At 40.4% G+C, this 18,004-nt stretch overlaps 2 protein-coding genes across 2 annotated transcripts in view; one reads left to right on the top strand and one right to left on the bottom strand.

Moving 5' to 3' along the window:
* JAK1 (Janus kinase 1) overlaps nucleotides 1-18,004 on the bottom strand; it is a 243,689-nt gene that overhangs the window by 167,455 nt on the left and 58,230 nt on the right. The window lies entirely within an intron of this gene.
* Nucleotides 493-3,213, top strand: LOC122678216. The gene is made up of 2 exons (XM_043878827.1): nucleotides 493-1,598; nucleotides 1,686-3,213. The coding sequence occupies exon 1, from the start codon at nucleotides 574-576 to the stop codon at nucleotides 1,261-1,263; it is 690 nt and encodes a 229-aa protein (XP_043734762.1). The 5' UTR covers nucleotides 493-573; the 3' UTR covers nucleotides 1,264-1,598; nucleotides 1,686-3,213.

Here is an 18,004-nt window from a genome sequence, read left to right as displayed (position 1 = left end):
GATTTGGTAAGTGATTTGGTAAGTGATCATCCGTTGAGTGGATTAAATCTTTCATCTCTCAGAAAAGGGGTTGACCTAGAATGACTGCGTCCCCACTTCAGTGCTGCAAAAAGTTAGAATTAACGTGTGCGGAATTAACATGTAAAAGACTTTTTTATTTAATCCTCCAGCAACTCCATATGCTAGGTGTCCCAGATTCCCATACACAGTCTGAAAATAGAGGCACAAGGGCTGAGAAATGCTTTCCAACCCTTTCCACTTCGTGATATACACGGAAAACATTTTTCTTTTTTAACACCACAGCAGGGAGAATGTGTGAGCGCCAACCAGAAGCGAAGTGTCCCCGTCACCTTGGGAAGAGCGGCTCCGGCTCTCAGTGTACCTGTCCCTCCTGTTACCTGTTTCCTGCTCCCTGGAATGAAAGCCGCGAAGCGCTTGATTCAAGAGAAATAAGATGTATCTGATTCAAGACAGCGCTAGGTTTGAGTCTGCCCTCTTCCACTGGGCAGATCAAGAAAGTAACTTGATGTTTTGGAGACTATTTCCCCACCTCTAAGTGAAGCTCATGACAGCATGCACGTCAGAAAGAGTGACGTGAGCAGTGAATGGGACCAAACGTTTATCCCCGAGCCCGTACCCACGGACCTCTTAGAAGTGCAGGTCTCGCAGCGCGCCTCCAGTCCCCGCTCCCTGCGCCAAGCCCGTCGCGGGGCCCGGCTGCGCGGGCGCAGGCAGGCGGGGCCGGCGGCCCGGGAGGTTCCGGGTTTCAGCGCAGACTTCTGCGTACCCCGCCGGCTGCGTCACCACTCGAAAGGGCAGCCGGGCTGGCGGGGGCGGGGGCGCGGCGCCGCTGGAAGCCCCGGTGCTCTTACGGAAAGTGCGAGCCCGGGGTTCCCAGCCGCAATCGATGCGGCGAGCCGCGTCCCCCAGCGTCGTCTCGGGAGGCCGTTCCCGCTCGCGCTCCGACCCGTCGCAGAGTCCCAGGAAGCGCGCGGCGGTGGCCTCTGCCCGAGAGAGGGGGCGGCCCCCACGGCGAAGCGAGGCCGGGACCACCCGAGCTCCGCTGTCCTGACCGCGCCGCCGCGCCTTGCAGTACCCTGGGGGGTGGAGGTGGTGGGGGGGAGTTGGCACTGTGGAAGCCGTCCCCACTTCTTTCCACCCCCGGACGCCCGCCCGACTCGCCCCATTGCACAATTCCTGCTGTGGAACTGCCGCGTGACTAGGACGCAACCCAAAGAATGTTTCCCAGGTTTCCCCGGCTGAAAAAGGAGCGGTTGGGTGTCCCGCCCTGTCCCTGGGAGCCCTTTCAATTGTATTTTTTCGGGTGACTGGATTGCCCTTTAAAACGCAGAGGTTGCACTTTACAAAGAAAAATTCACTAGCCGGCTGGCGTGCCCACTCGGTTGGCGCCGGGTGAAGACAGCTGGCACGTTTCTTTTCCTCACGTATATCTTCAGACAGGAAAAGTGCTTGGATCTCCTTGGGGGAGAATTCAGAAGCTGACTTTAAAGTAGGACGGGGAGTGGATGCTTAAAGGAATTGGAGACAGTCTGGAGCTTTCCAAGGATCACGGAGTTCATCAGCACTGAAGGCACCTAGTAGGTCCTGAATAAATTAGAGAATGAATGAATATTTGGAGAAGGGATTTAAATGGCTGCCTGTGAACCAATGCTTTCATTTTGCAGATGAGGAAATCTAATCTATAGAGGTTATGTGGTTTGGCCAAGGTCACCTACCTAATTAATGGTGGAAGGCAGGAACAGAAACTCAACTGGAGGACAGAGGATGAGATGGTTGGATGGCATCACGGACTTAATGGACATGAGTTTGAGTAAACTCTGGGAGTTGGTGATGGACAGGGAGGTCTGGCCTGCTGCAGTCCATGGGGTTGCAAAGAGTCGGACATGACTGAGGGACAGAACTGAACTGATTAACTGTTTCAACCCCAAATACTTGTAATTACCAGATGGGTGTATTTCCCCTCTTTATGAAAGGAAAATGCCTTCTACCGTAATTAATATCTGCAAAGTCTTATTCCACACACACTTACTACCCATCCGAAACAAGCAAAACAATCCCCAGATCTAACATATATAGGCAAATGGTTAAATTTGGCAGTGCCAAAGCAAGATAGGCATTTTTGTCTTATTCCCATATGCTATTAATAACAGCACTTTTTAATCACACAAAACATGCCAGTGAACAAACAGTGCTTCTCCAAGATGGTGCAGAAGATACCAGGTTCCCACTGACTCTACTTATGTAAATACAGGGTTTTGGTGTTTTGCGTGGGAACTGCTAGACTCATGAGTGACCATCAGTGTTGTTCAGAGACTGGTCAGTTGGTTTATTCAGGCTTGGAATAGATTTGTTGCTCATTTTTCAGAACAGACAAGCTGCAATCTGTGAGAACACAAGGGACTTCAATGACAGTCTTGCAGATGCCTGGACAGCTTGTTGTCTTTGAAGTCTCAAGGCTGACCAAGTATACCAAATGTCTAATTTAGGGACCAGAATTGCCAAATAAGTAGATGTGAAGATCAAAGGAATCAAAACTGTAAGTGGCAATCATGAGTAAAACTTGATTCTTTTGTGGGTTGTTAAAAATGGTTTCCATGATGATTATTATGATGTAGTTATAGTAATACAATTTGAGTGCGGATTCTTATCCAAGAAAATGGTGGGTTTTCCAGTGATGGACACAAAAGCAGATCACATTATGAAATGTCTCATTTTTTAGGTCATTCAGATACACTCTGAAATGGGGCAGTTGTCTTCTCTGACTCTGTTGTCTTCCCTATTCTTCTGTGCCTCTGATATCTGAAAGGTGGGAACAAACAAAAAAAAAACTGCTAGAAAAATGTGAAATTCTAGACTTCTAGGTACAATATATTAATTCTGGTTTGATAAGCCTACACAATGTTCATGAAATCAAAGCATTATCTCCTAACATTCTAATAAACCATTCTATTCTTCAGTAATAAAAATGTTGCAGTTTTTAAAAAGCATTACATATTTTTCCAATACAGCAATTTCTAATTTGCCATTTTACTAGGTTATTAAGCCTGAACTCTAGAAACACAAATTATAGGCCCCTATTACTACCTGAGAAGAGATATCTGATCAAACAAAAACATCCTTCCAAGTAAGATCTTACAAATAATAGATTCATTCAGTTCAGTTGCTCAGTCGTGTCCAACTCTTTGTGACCCCATGAATCGCAGCACACCAGGCCTCCCTGTCCACCACCAACTCTCGGAGTTTACTCAAACCCATGTCCATCGAGTTGGTGATGCCATCCAGCCATCTCATCCTCTGTCGTACCCTTCTCCTCTTGCCCCCAATCCCTCCCAGCATCAGGGTCTTTTCCAATGAGTCAACTCTTTGCATGAGGTGGCCAAAGTACTGGAGTTTCAGCTTTACCACAGTCCTTCCAATGAACACCCAGGACTGATCTCCTTCAGGATGGACTGGTTGGATCTCCTTGCAGTCCAAGGGACTCTCAAGAGTCTTCTCCAACACCACAGTTCAAAAGCATCAATTTTTCAGTGCTCAGCTTTCTTCACAGTCCAACTCTCACATCCATACATGACTACTGGAAAAACCATAGCCTTGACTAGACGGACCTTCGTTGGCAAAGTAATGTCTCTGCTTTTTAATATGCTATTGAGGTTGGTCATAACTTTCCTTCCAAGGAGTAAGCCTCTTTTAATTTCATGGCTGCAATCACCATCTGCAGTGATTTTGGAGCCCCCCAAAATAAAGTCTGACACTGTTTCCACTGTCTCCCCATCTATTTCCCATGAGGTGATGGGACCAGATGCCATGATCTTAGTTTTCTGAATGTTGAGCTTTCAGCCAACTTTTTCACTCTCTTCTTTCACTTTCATCAAGAGGCTTTTTGGTTCCTCTTCACTTTCTGCCATTTGGATGCAAATGATACTTGTTATATATATCACGTATTTCATTCAATACCATTACATAACTGGTGTTGAGTTTTTTTGCAAAGAAAATATCTCAGAACAATTTCAATTGTTATAATCATTAATTAGTTTATCTATAAGATGATATTTATCAGTGATGGCATAGGATTTTGAAACTGGTTAGGTCATTAGAGAAAATGCAATTATATCCCTCCCTTTACAGATGAGAAACTGAAGGCTATTGATATTAAGCAATAATATGGAGTTTCTGGCATGGTCAAAAACAGAACTGAGGATTCTGATTTGCCATGTGTTTTACAAAATCATCACCATAGCCTTTATTTCATAAGTGTGTGGTTTACACTGTGTGTAAGGCATGGTGCTTGAAACTGGGAATATGGAAAGGTATAAGAAGTGCTCAAAGATTTTTTATAATTTAACATGTAGGCTAATGCTTCTCAAACTTTAAAGTCTGTGGGAATCACATTTGTTGTTCAGTCATTAAGTCGTGTCTGACTCTTTGTGACCCCATGAACTGTAGCACGCCAGGCTTCCCTGTCCTTCACTATCCCCCTGAGTCTTCACAGCATTCCAGGAGTAGATTCCATCCCAAGAAGCCACTAGCAACTCCTCATCTGTTCAGGTTTTATCCTGAGATTGCAGCATTTTAATCATATCTTCATCAGTTCAGTTCAGTTGCTCAGCTGTGTCCAACTCTTTGAGATTCCATGGACTGCAGCACACCAAGCTTCCCTGTCTATCACCAACTCCTGGAGCTTGCTCAAGCTCATGTCCATTGAGTTGGTGATGCCATCCAACCATCTCATCCTCTATCATCCCCCTCTCCTCCTGCCTTTAATCTTTCCCAGCATCAAGGTCTTTTCCAATGAGTCAGTTCTTTGGATCAGGTGGCCAAAGTATTGGAGCTTCAGCTTCAGCATCAGTCCTTCCAATGAATATTCAGAAATGATTGATACATGGCTACTGGAAAAACCATAGCTTTGACTAAATGGACTTTTGTTGGTAAAGTAATGTCTCTGCTTTTTTACGGTGCTGTCTAGGTTTGTCATAGCTTTTCTTCCAAGGAGCAAGCATCTTTTAATTTCATGACTGCAGTCACTGTCTGCAGTGATTTTGGAGGCCAAGAAAATCAAATCTGTCACTGTTTCCATTGTTTCCCCATCTATTTGACAGGAAGTGATGGGACCGGATGCTGTGATCTTAAGTTTTTTTTTTTTTTTTTTAATTTATTTGTTTTTTATTGAAGGATAATTGCTTTACAGAATTTTGCTGTTTTCTGTCAAATCTCAACATGAATCAGCCATAGGTATGCATATATCCTCTCCCTTTTGAACCTCCCTCCCATCTCCCTCCCCATCCCACCCCTCTAGGTTGATACAGAGCCCCTGTTTGAGTTTCCTGAGCCACACAGCAAATTCGCGTTGGCTATCTGTTTTACATATAAGTTTCCATGTTACTCTTTCTATACATCTCACCCTTTCCTCCCCTCTCCCCAAATCCATAAGTCTATTCTCTATGTCTGCTTCTCCATTGTTAGAGGATCTTACGTTTTTTGAATGCTGAGTTTTAAGCCAGGTTTTTCACTCCCCTCTTTCACTTTCTTCAAGAGGCTCTTTAGTTCCTCTTAGCTTTCTGCCATAAGGGTGGTGTCATCTGCCTATCTGAGGTTATTCATATTTCTCCCAGAAATCTTGATTCCAGCTTGTGTTTCATCCAGCCTGGCATTTTGCATGATGTACTCTGAATATAAATTAAGTAAGCAAGGTGACAATGTACAGCCTTGACATACTCATTTCCCAATTTGGAACCAGTCCTTTGTTCCATGTTCAGTTCTAACTGTTGCTTCTTGACCTTCATACAGATGTCTCAGGAGGCAGTAAGGTGCTCTGGTATTCCCATCTCTTAAAGAATTTTCCACAGTTTCTTGTGATCCACACAGTCAAAGGATTCAGTGTAGTCAATGAAGCAGAAGTAGATGTTTTTCTGGAATTCTCTTGCTTTTTCTATGATCCAGCAAATGTTGGCAACTTGATCTCTGGTTCCTCTGCCTTTTCTAAATGCAGCTTGAACATCTGGAAGTTCCCAGTTCATGTACTGTTGTAACCTGGCTTGGAGAGTTTTGAGCATTACTTTGCTAGCATGTGAGATGAGTGCAATTGGGTGGTAGTTTGAACATTCTTTGGCATTGCCTTTCTTTGGGATTGGAATGAAAAATGACCTTTTCCAGTCTTATGGCCACTGGTGAGTTTTCCAAATTTGCTGGCATGCTGAGTGCAGCACTTTCACAGCATTATCTTCTGGATTTGAAATAGCTCAGCTGGAATTCCATCACCTCCACTAGCTTTGTTCATAGTGATGCTTCCTAAGGCCCACTTGACTTTGCACTCCAGGATGTCTGACTGTAAGTGAGTGATCACACAATCGTGGTTATCTGGATCATTAAGATCTTTTTTCTATAGTAGCTCTGTGTATTCTTGCCACCTCTTCTTAATATCTTTGGCTTCTGTTGGGTCCATACTGTATCTGTCCTTTATCGTGCCCGTCTTTGCATGACATGCTCCCTTGGTATCTCTAATTTTCTTGAAGTGATCTCTAGTCTTTCCCATCCTATTGTTTTCCTCTATTTCTTTGCATTGATCACTGAGGAAGGCTTTCTTATCTCTCCTTGATATTCTTTGGAACTCTGCATTCAGATGGATATATCTTTGCTTTTCTCCTTTGCCTTTCACTTCTCTTCTTTCCTCAGCTGTTTGTAAGGCCTCCTCAGATAACCATTTTGCCTTTTGCATTTCTTTCTTTGGGGATGGTTTTGATCGCCACCTCCTGTACAGTGTCATGCACCTCCATCCATAGTTCTTCAGGCACTCAATTCTAATTCTCTTGCTCTTTCCACCATATCTGCAGTTGTTTCCTCCACTGAAGTCTTGAACCCCTCAGAGTCAACCATGAGGGCTGGAATCCACTTCATCCAGTAGATGGATCTACTTCATCCAAAAACTCATTGGAATCTACTTCATCCACAAAGTCAAATGTTTATGTGGATATTTTGACCTTTTCCCATGAAACACAAATGTTCTTCATGGCACCTAGAATGGTGAATCCTTCCCAGAAGGTTTTCAATGGACTTTGCCCAGATCCACCAGAAGAATCTCTGTCTATGGCAGCTATAGCCTTGTGAAATGCATTTCTTAAATAAGCTTGAGAATCAAAATTACTCCTTGATCCATGGGCTGCAGAATAGATGCTTTTTGTTAGCAGGCCTGAAAACAACATTAATCTCATTGTACATTCCCATCAGAGCTCTTGGGTGATCAGGTGCTTTGTCAATGTTCTATTCTATTTTAAAATAAATTTCTTCTTTCTGAATCACACAGAAATCTTGCTAAAGTGCAGATTCTGATTCATTGGTTCTGGAATGGGGCTTGAGATTCAGTTTTGACACTAATATGCCCCAAGGAGATGCCAATTCTGCTGGTTCACAGACCACACTTGGAGTAGCAAAGTGTGGGACATATAAATAGAAAGAAAACAGTATAGTAACCTGAAATTTTTGTAACACAGAGAAACAACAGTAAAAGCTTCTTAGCAGGGAAAAAAACATATGTTATGAAACTCAAGCTGGTTACTTCTAGGAATGCCCCTCAGACACTCAGAGTATATTTACTGTTATAAAATAGTAACCTATTTTTGTCTCTGAGAGCACAGCATATTAGAAATAACATAAATAGTGGGGCAAGGAGAAAGAAAGGAAGTGATGGCTAGAAATAACATCAAAGGAAGAGACAAACAATTTTTTTCAAAAGAACTTAACACCACCATAGCCAACTATTAGTATCAATAGTTCTTAAGAACATCAGTGAAACTGTGTGCACAATGAATTTGGAGTCAGGATGTCTTGATTCAAGTTCTGGTCTGCCTTTTAGTAGCTATATATAATATCTTTAGATTTATCTGTAATCTGTTTAGCTTCATTTTCCATATCAGAAAAAATGAGATAATACCTCCAGTCTCCCTGGACTGAATATTAAGTGCATTGAATAAGATGATAAAGCACTTGACACAGAAGTTCTGAAGAATGTTCAAATTTCACAATGTATTGTAGGTTCAGAAAATGTCGGCGATTTTATTAAGATCAATTCAGTGACAAATAGGTTCTACTCTTACATAAACTATTTCAGAGAATAGAAGAAGCAGCTACCTTCTGTGACAAATTTTATGAGGCTGTTAAAATCTAGGTATTATAACCTAATAAGGACAATGCATACAAGAAAGAAAAATTAAAGGCCCATATCCCTCATTAGCTAACTACTAAAATGTATGACCACGTTGGGCTTTTCTCAGAAATGGAAGTTGATCTAACATTAGAAAATCATCCATATAATTAATGATCTGAACAGATTAAAGGAGAAAATCATATGCTATCTCAATTTCAGAAGAAGAAAGTCTACAGTGAATTTTCTGCATAATGGTGAAATGCTGAAAGTATTTCATCTGAGAGCAGAAACCATATAGAGTTGCCTGATATAACCCATCCTACTGAACATTATACTGGAAGTCTTATCCAGTTTTTTATTTTTCCAGCCATATTTTTGGTTGTACCTTAACCTTAAAGGTAGGGGGAAAAATATACACACTTATATTCATTAGACAGGAGAAAACAAGACTGTCACTATTTGCAAATAATTTGATTGTATGTATAGAAAATATAAAAGAACCAGTTGGACTTCCCTGGTGGTCCAGTGGTTAAGAATCTACCTGCCAATGCAGAGGATCCCTGGCCTGGAAAGATTCCATATTCTGAGGGGCAACTAAGCCTGCATGCCACAGCTACTGAACTTGCATGCTGAGCTGCTGAAGCCCATCCTCTAAAGCCTGTGTTCTGCAACAAGAGAAGCTACCACAGTGAAAAGTCCACGCACAACTAGAGAGAGCCCTTGCACAGCAAGAAAAACCCAGCACAGTCAAAAATAAAAAGTAAATAAATAAATTTTTAATAATAGAAGAACCTGTAAATAAATTATAAAAATTCATAAGAGGTTAGTAAGATTATAAGATACAAAGTCAATAATACTGTAGTAGATAGAATGATGCCGTCTCAACTTACAAAGATGTCTAGATATTAATCCCTGAAATTTGTGAAAATACAGCCTTATATGGCAAAAGTGACTGTGGATATGATTAAATTAAGGATTTGAAATGAGCAGAGTATCCTGGGTTATCTGAATATAGTCACAAGTGTCCTTAAAAGTGAAAGAGGGCATCAGAAAAGTCAAGGTAATGAACCGTAAGAACTGGACCATTTTTGCTGTATTTAAAGATGGAGAAGGGAGTCCATAAGCCAAGGCCTGTGGGCAGTGCTAAAAACTGGAAAGGGCAAGGTAATAAATCGTCCCCTAGAGCCTCTGGAAAGGAGCACAGTCTTTCCAATACTTTGATTTTAGCCCAGTGAGACATTTCAATCTTCTGAACTACAGAAATGTGAGACAATAAACTTAAGTTGTTTTATAGCACTGTTTGTGGCAATTTTTTACAGGCTCCTTAGAAAATATAATTATAAAACAATTGACTTCTAAATATACAACAAAATCATAGTAAATGTAATAAGTCAGAAAGAGAAAGACAAATATCATATGATACCACTTGTTTGTGGAACCTAAAATGTAACACAAGTGAACTTACCTATGAAACAGAAACAGACTCACACATAGGGAACAGACTTGTGGTTCCCAAAGGGGAGGGGGGAGGGACGGATTAGGACTTTGGGGTTAACAGATGCAAACTATTATATATAGAATGAATAAACAGCAAGGTCTTATTGTATAGCACAGGGAACTACATTCAATATCCTGTGATAAACCATAATGGAAAAGAATATATATATATATATATGTATAATTGACTTACTTGGCTGTACAGCAGAAATTAATACAACATTGTAAATCAACTATACTTCAATAAAAAGAAAGGAAAAAGAGTAGCATAAAAAATATACAAAGTACACTTATGAAGTAGTAACAGACAAACACAAAGAGAATGGGCAGAGGACTAAAACAGATATTTCATGAAAAGTGAAAGTTGCTCTGTCATGTCCAAGTCTTTGTGATTCCATCCATGGAATCCTCCAAGCCAGAATACTGGAGTGGGTAGCCTTTCCCTTCTCCAGGGGAATCTTCCTGACCCAGGAATCAAACCGGCGTCTCCTGCATTGCAGGCAGATTCTGTACCAACTGAGCTATAGGGGAAACTCAAATAGCCACTAAACATATGAAAAGATGCTTAACCTAACAAGTAAGGAGGAAAATACAAAGTAAAACCACACTGAAATATTTTTACATACCCATCAGGACTGATAAAAAACAAGTCTGACCATTCCAATGAAATGCCTTGGAACAATGAGAACTCTTATTCACTCCAGATATGAGCATAAATTCATACAATGCAAGCACTTTGAAAAAGAGTTTGGCATTATCTCATAAGACTGAACATGTACAATCTTATGATGCTGCAATTCTGCTCCCAGTTATTTACCCTAGTCTAGAAACTCCAGCACTAGGAAACATGTACATATGTGTTTATTGCAGCCTTGTTCATAATGATAAAAACTGTAAGCAATCTAAAAATCCACCAGGGTTGAATATATAATTATTATTATATATTCATAAAAGGAACTACTATACAGAGATGAAAACAATGAGCTAACAACTACACACATTGATATCGATAACACAAACACAATGTTGAAAAGAGCAAGCCCAAGAAGAAAACATACAATATGATTCTATTTATACTAAGTTCAAAACAGACAAAACTAAATACTATTTTACTTAGGAACGTACAAAGGCCCTAAGACTAAAGAAAACCAAGGGGATGATTATCCTAAAAATCAGGACTTTGATTACCCTGGTGATGCAGGGAGAGAGGAGCAATTGAAGAGGCCTAAGAGGGGAGTTTTCTTCCACAAGGTCAAAGCTCTTTTTTTTGGCCATGCCACAGAGCATGTGGGATCTTAGTTCCCTGACCAGGGGCCAAACCCCCACCCCCTGCCTTAAAAGCACAGAGTCTTAACCACTGGATCAGCAAGGAAGTTCCAAAGCAATTTTCTTAACCTGGGGAAGGTTAGACAGAACACTCAATTTACTTTTATTTTTCAGAATGTACATTTACGTCTTACACATTTTCATATGAGTATGATTAATTTTTTTTAAAAAAACACTCAATTAAAAATAAATCACACTGGAGATTTTGTAGGTGGAAACAAGGGGCTTGGCTCTAAACTAAAACAAATGAAATAAGATCATCGCAAGTTTAATGGTAAATACAATTTATAAACTCTCTTGATTGGACACCAGTTATATCCATTTTAGGACATCCTACAACTAAATGTTTCAGCAACCTTGATATCCATACTAACACAGAGGTAAACAATGAGTGTGGGCTTTCTAGCAAGAGAGATTTTATCTCTTCACACAAATGTGAGGAAGCAGCAGAAAAAAATTTATTTCTTATCATGGAGAGTTAAGTGTGGTAAAATTAAATCTTATTTGGTAACCTAGTTGATAGGTTTCCAAATAGGGAAAGGAGTACAAGGCTGTATATTGTCACCCTGCTTGTTTAATTTATATGCAGAGTACCTCATGAGAAACACTGAGCTGAATGAAGCACAAGCTGGAATCAAGATTGCCGGGAGAAATATCAATAACCTCAGATAGGAACATGACACCACCTTTATGGCAGAAAGCAAAGAACTAAAGAGCCTCTTGATGCAAGTGAAAGAGGAGAGTGAAAAAGTTGGCTTAAAGTTCAACATTCAGAAAACTAAGATTATGGCATCTGGTCCCATCACTTCATGGCAAATAGATGGGGAAACAGTGCAAACAGTGACAGACTTTATTTTGGGGGGCTTCAAAATCCCTGCAGATGGTGACTGCAGCCATGAAATTAAAAGAGGCTTACTCCTTGGAAGAAAAGTTATGACCAATCTAGACAGCATATTAAAAAGCAAAGACATTACTTTGTCAACAAAGGTCCATCTAGTCAAGGCTATGGTTTTTCCAGTAGTCATGTATGGATGTAAGAGTTGGACTATAAAGAAAGCTGAGCACCGAAGAATTGATGCTTTTGAACTGTGGTGTTGGAGAAGACTCTTGAGAGTCCCTTGGACTGCAAGGAGATCCAACCAGTCCATCCAAAAGGAAATCAGTCCTGAATATTCATAGGAAGGACTGATGTTGAAGCTGAAACTCCAATAGTGGCCACCTGATGTGAAGAACAGACTCATTGGAAAAGACCCTGATGCTGGCAAAGATTGAAGGCAGGAGGAGAAGGGGATGACAAAGGATGAGATGGTTGGATGGCATCACCGACTCAATGGACATGAGTTTGAGTAAACTTTCGGAGTTGGTGATGGACAGGGAGGCCTTGCGTGCTGCAGTCCATGGGGTCGAAGAGTCAGAGATGACTGAGCGACTGAACTGAACTGAACCTAGTTGATAAACCATTAAGACTCTGTGAGTGGTTCACCATGTCATAAACTTAGCTTTCCCCTTGGCACAGACTGAAATATTTTACAGTGTAGCATCTGAATTTGAAAATATTTTAAGCCTAGGTGCTTGCTTTATAGCTTTTCTTTAATTAAAAATTTCCATTTTGAAAGACGGACAGACTCATATCTGATATCATATCTTCCTTTTCAAAGAGGGAGCTTCTTTTATTGCATTTTAGTAGCAAGTGCTCATTATATTAGTTGAACATGTAGACTTACTGAATTACGCCTTATATACAAAATGTTTGATCTTTATAATGTCTACTTTGAATCATCCAGAAATGATGAAACAGTAATGCACTCAATTTAATAAGCTAGGAAATTTTTGTCATCTGCCTTAAAAAGATTCAAGATGATTAAACGTTTAAAAAAGGAAGGCTGATCTTTATTTTCCTTACCTAGAATCCTCCTTTGCACAGTCATGTTAGATAACCATGATTTTGAAACAAAGTAGCCAAAATAAGTGGTGTTAATTCCAAGTGAGTGAACCTAAAAGTGGACCTCAGAGTGGACCTAACTGGTGCTTACAGGTCAGGCTGGGGTGGTTGAGGAAGTCTCCTGGCATCAGAGTAACTGGGGATCAACATGAAAGGAAGATACAAGGGGATCCACTTTTATGAATGTACATAAGAAGCCCAGTATCTAACAAAATCCAAGGCAGGAGTGTACCTGGGTCCTGGAAAGGAAGAAGATCCAGGTGCTATTCTGGGAAAATACTCAGACTCTGTTTCTTGTCTCCTCTGTGTGGGTCAGCCTCATTCTTTTGTCTCTCCCAGACAACTGTGGCTGCATTTCTGGCCCTCATGGATCAGAAAACCATTCCGCAGCTCCACAGTGGCCCAAGTCCGGCTGCCTGGAGAGAGTCACCCTCACTTTTGGTCCCAATTCCAAGTTCCCATGGGAGAGATAGTGAGTAGCATAACCTGAGGTTGGTGCCAACTCCCAGTCCAAAGAATTGTGATCAGGTAGGAAACCAGGAAGCCACTCCTATGGGATGGACAGACCACCCAATGGCCATGCACAGCTGTGTAAGTCCAATGAATTTAACAGGTCGTTATCAAAGATATTTATATTCATGAAGTCTTTGAAGGTTAGAAAGTCCATTTAAAAGGTTATGCTTGTGGGTATGTAAATTAATACAGCCACTAGGGAGAAGGGTATGGAGATTCCTTAAAGCACTAGGAATAGAACTACCATATGACCCAACAATACCACTACTGGGCCTATACCCTGAGAAAACCATAACTGAAAGAGACACATGCATCTCAGTGTTCACTGCAGCACTTTTCACAATAGCTAGGACATGGAAGCAACCTAGATGTCCACTGATGGATGAGTGGATACAGAAATTGTGGTACATATACACAATGGAATATTACTCAAGTATAAAAAAAAGAACACATTCAAGTCAGCCCTAGAGGTGGATGAACATAGAGCCTATCATACAAAGTGAAGTAAGTCAGAAAGAGAAAGACAAATTGTGTATATTAACACATGCATATGGAATTTAGAAAGATGGTACTGATGAACTTATTTGGAGGGCGGCAATGGAGACACAGACATAAAGAACAGACTTGTGGGGGAAAAAGAGAGTGGGGTGAACTGAGAGAACATGGAAACATATACCATATACCATGGAGAACACTACCACATGTAAAACAGATAGCAAGTGGGAATTTGCTCTGTGACACCGGGAGCTCAACCCAGTGCTCTGTGATGACCTAGAGGAGTAGGACGGGGTGGGATTTGGGGAGGGAGGGGACATATGTATACCTGTAGCTTATTCACATTGATGTATGGCAGAGGCAAACACAATATTGTAAAGCAACTGTCTTCCAATTAAAAAAAGTTTATGCTTATAACACAACTGTTCATAATAGTAAAAAGATGGAAAAAACATGGATGCCCCTTAAAGAAGAATGGCTAAAGAATTGATGGTATATATATCCTATAAAATTTAATATAGTCATTAAAAAGAATGATATAAAGCTATAGTCACTAACATTAAAACATCTATTAAATTATTAACAGAAAGAAAAATAAAGTACCAGATATGTATGATTCCATTTATATTAAACTATTTTTAAAATACGTAGCTTTTAAATAGACAATTTCTGAAAGAACATTCATGAAGCTGTTAAAGTGGTTTCCTCTGGGGAAGGAAGTGGGATTGGTAAGTGGGTGGGGGTAGAGGTGAAGAGCGACATTCACATTTTACTACATGTCGTATGCTTAAAAAGAAAAAAAGTAGAAATATATCATTACAAATTAAATCTTTAAAAAAAAAGTTTATTTCATTTTCCATTAGAGAAGCATAAGAATATATACCTGTCTCAGAAATTAGAATAATAATTTCTTTCTGAAGTGGCCTGCAGTTTACACCTGTGATGACTAAATCTTGCTGTGTTCCAGGTACCTTTTCAGTCCTTTCCAACATTTAATCCTCACAAGGATCCTATGAATTGAGTACTGTTACTCTCCCATCTTACTGATGAGAAAACTGAGGCACAGAGAAGATGAGTTACTGGCCCATGGTCCCCTGGCCAGTAAGTGGCAGAGCTGGGATTTGAATGTGGACCTTGGAGCTCTTGAATGTCATCTTTTGGTCACTTTTGCTAAACTACACTCACACAAAAGCATTTTCACGTGCATTGACTCACGTGCCTTCAAGCACCTATTGTCCCCCATGTCACATGGGAGAAAGCTAGGACACACAGTTCAGTGTGCAGTAATGGCCTGTTTTCAGGTTCATGAACCTCCTGGACTTTCAGCTCCATTATGTAAGAAAAATATCTGTTTTGTTGTTAATTTTTGCAGTCTGCACATAGGAAGTGGGCAGTAGAATGATTTTAATGCTATGGTGGTTTACAATGTCCACACATTCTTTGTCATTGCCTTTAAGAGGCAGAGGTCAATTCCTCTTCCTTTGGGTATGAGTTAGACTCAGTGACTCATTTCCAATGAACAGAATAAAGCAATAGTGGCAGTGTGTGACTAGAGACTAAGACATGATAAGCATGATGACTTCCTGCTCTCTTTCACTCTCTGATTACTTGCTCTGAGTGAAGCCAGTTGCCTGTCATGAGACGAGACCCATGTGGTGAAAAAACAGAGCCCTCCAGCCAACAGCCAGCAAGTAATGGGGGCCTCCTGCTAATAGCTATGTGAGTGAACTTGGAAGTTGATCTTTGCTGCAGACAGGCCTTCAGATGATAGCAACTCTCATCTAGTCGGTGACCTTCTGAGAGGTCCTAAGCCAGAATCACCAAGCTAAGCTGCTTCAGAATTCATGACTGATAGAAACTGTGAAATAACAAATATTAATCGTTTTAAGCCATTATATTTTGGCCTAATTTATTACACAGCAAAAGATAATTAACACAAATGCTTTTGACTAAAAATAATATAGATATCTGTCACTTGGGTATTTATGGAACATATTAATATGCTTTTGTCTTTTGCATTTTCATGAATATAACTTATTCTTTGATTGGCCTGAAGTATCCATTTGCCTAAGGGTGGTGTGTGGAGGGTGGGGTTAAGGCTATTAAAGCAGGAATTAATTTTTAAAAGAGTTAAAAATCAGTTTTTGACATCTCAAATAGGATATTTGATTAAAATACTTATTTAGAAGGTAAAAAGAAAAAAGGCAAGAAAAGATATTTTCACATCCCTTTTACTATCATTGACAGAGCAAGGGTTAAATCTGGTAGCCGAGATCACAGAGTTTCTTTTATAGTATAGGCAAACAACTTTGTCCACCTATGATGAACAGGCCATTGAGCTTCTGTCCCAGGATAGAGCAAGGATATGATGTTGAAGAAGTGGAATGTTCGAACTTTCTTCCTGTTCCAGGGGATTGTGGGAAGAAGTTGGAGTTGGATTTAGGAAAGCCAGTCAGTGAGAAGTTTTCTTGATCTGAGGAATAAGTCTCTGCAAGAGAAGATGTATCAGAAGTGTCAAAGGGAAGACTAAGGCCAGAGGGATTCTTCTCTACTTCCCATTTGGGATTCCAGAAGGAAATGAGTGTTTAAGGTGAGCCAGCAACACAGTGGGGTGGGCGGAGAAGAGGAAGGGGAGCAAAGTAGAATAGAAGGCAAAAAGAGCCCAGTGTGAGCTTCCATTAGCTTCTGTGTTGTGAAGAAGGGACTCAGATCTTCCCACATCTCCTGCAGAGGGCAAAGAACATGGCTCAGCTGAGAGAGATAGTTCTGCCAGGAGCAAGACAAAGTGATCCCACAGCAGGAGAGATAAGGACAATGAACAAGGGTGTGTCAGGGATTCGAAGATATCTGTAGTGCTGATGAGAACCATGGTGGGCCTGAGTCAGGCGAGGCAAACCAGCAGGTCCTCAACAAGTGGAGAGGCATGACCATCCCATGAAATACTCCAGCTAAGATCAGAGCAACATACAAGAGCAGCGGACCAGAGACCTTTGAGACCTCGGTGGACACCAGATCAAGAGGCAGTCTGTGGAGCAGCTCACTCCAGCCACTTGACTACAGAAGCTGACAACAAAGAATGCTGGATTGAGTATAAAAGGTATCAAATATTAAAATTATTTAAAAATAGTAACTATATTAAAAAATATCCAAGCACTAGTGACATGGATAAAATCTAAGATTTACTGAGTACTGAAGCCACTTTTGCCCTGAGGGCATTTGTTAATCCAGCCAATTTAAGTATCTCCCTAAAGAGTAAAGTGCAAAAGGAAATCCACCAGTAGATACTGGGAATTCAAAGGCTACATTTCCCCCAAATCTCCACCCACAGGAGACAACTGAACAATTCAATAAGGAGACAATTTCATCCTTGAAAATTTGCAATCACTTGCGGTGTTACTGCAGTTATAAACACTTGGTGGTCCAAAATGATTCAAGCCATAAACATAGTTTAAATGGTATCATATGGCAAAGCCCTTAGAGACTGAAAGTGACAAATACAAACCTATTTTGAAAAGTCATCTTTATCCTGTGTCTCAGTATATTTGCATAAATAATTTTTCAAGGTCAATGAGCAGCACACAGTAAAAAAGAACAAAGCACAAACAAGCTTGAAAATATTCTCAAGATACTGGGAATTATAAAAAGTGACCCAGAAACTTTTAAGAAGAACCAAATAAAACTTCTAGAAATGAAAATCACAATTACTGATATTAAAAACAAAACAAAAACCAGTGGTTTAACATCACATTAGACATAAATGAAAAGAGAATTAGAGAACAGGAAGTTTATGTCACAAGATTTTGCAGAATATAGCAGAGATTCAGAGAAATGACTACATGAAAGACAGATTACAATCCATGGAAGACAGTAAGAAAATCTAACATACATTTAGTTAGAGTTCTAGAAAAAGAGAAGAGATGTGGTATGACAAAGATAATACGTGAAGAAATAATGGCTTCTACTTTTGAAGAACCAATGAATGGTATCAAATTCCTACCCGCAAAAAGCCTAACAAATCCTAAATAGGAAAAGAGAAATCAAGAAAGCAAGAGAGGAGGGAGAGAGGAAACTAA

This window comes from Cervus elaphus, chromosome 20 (genome assembly GCF_910594005.1).
Source record: "Cervus elaphus chromosome 20, mCerEla1.1, whole genome shotgun sequence".
Lineage (NCBI taxonomy): Eukaryota > Metazoa > Chordata > Mammalia > Artiodactyla > Cervidae > Cervus > Cervus elaphus.
This window is presented reverse-complemented; position numbering and strand designations above follow the sequence as displayed.

Bases quoted from the DNA above. Each gene is read 5' to 3' on its own strand.
- LOC122678216 (XM_043878827.1), top strand. From the start codon at position 574: ATGCACGTCAGAAAGAGTGACGTGAGCAGTGAATGGGACCAAACGTTT.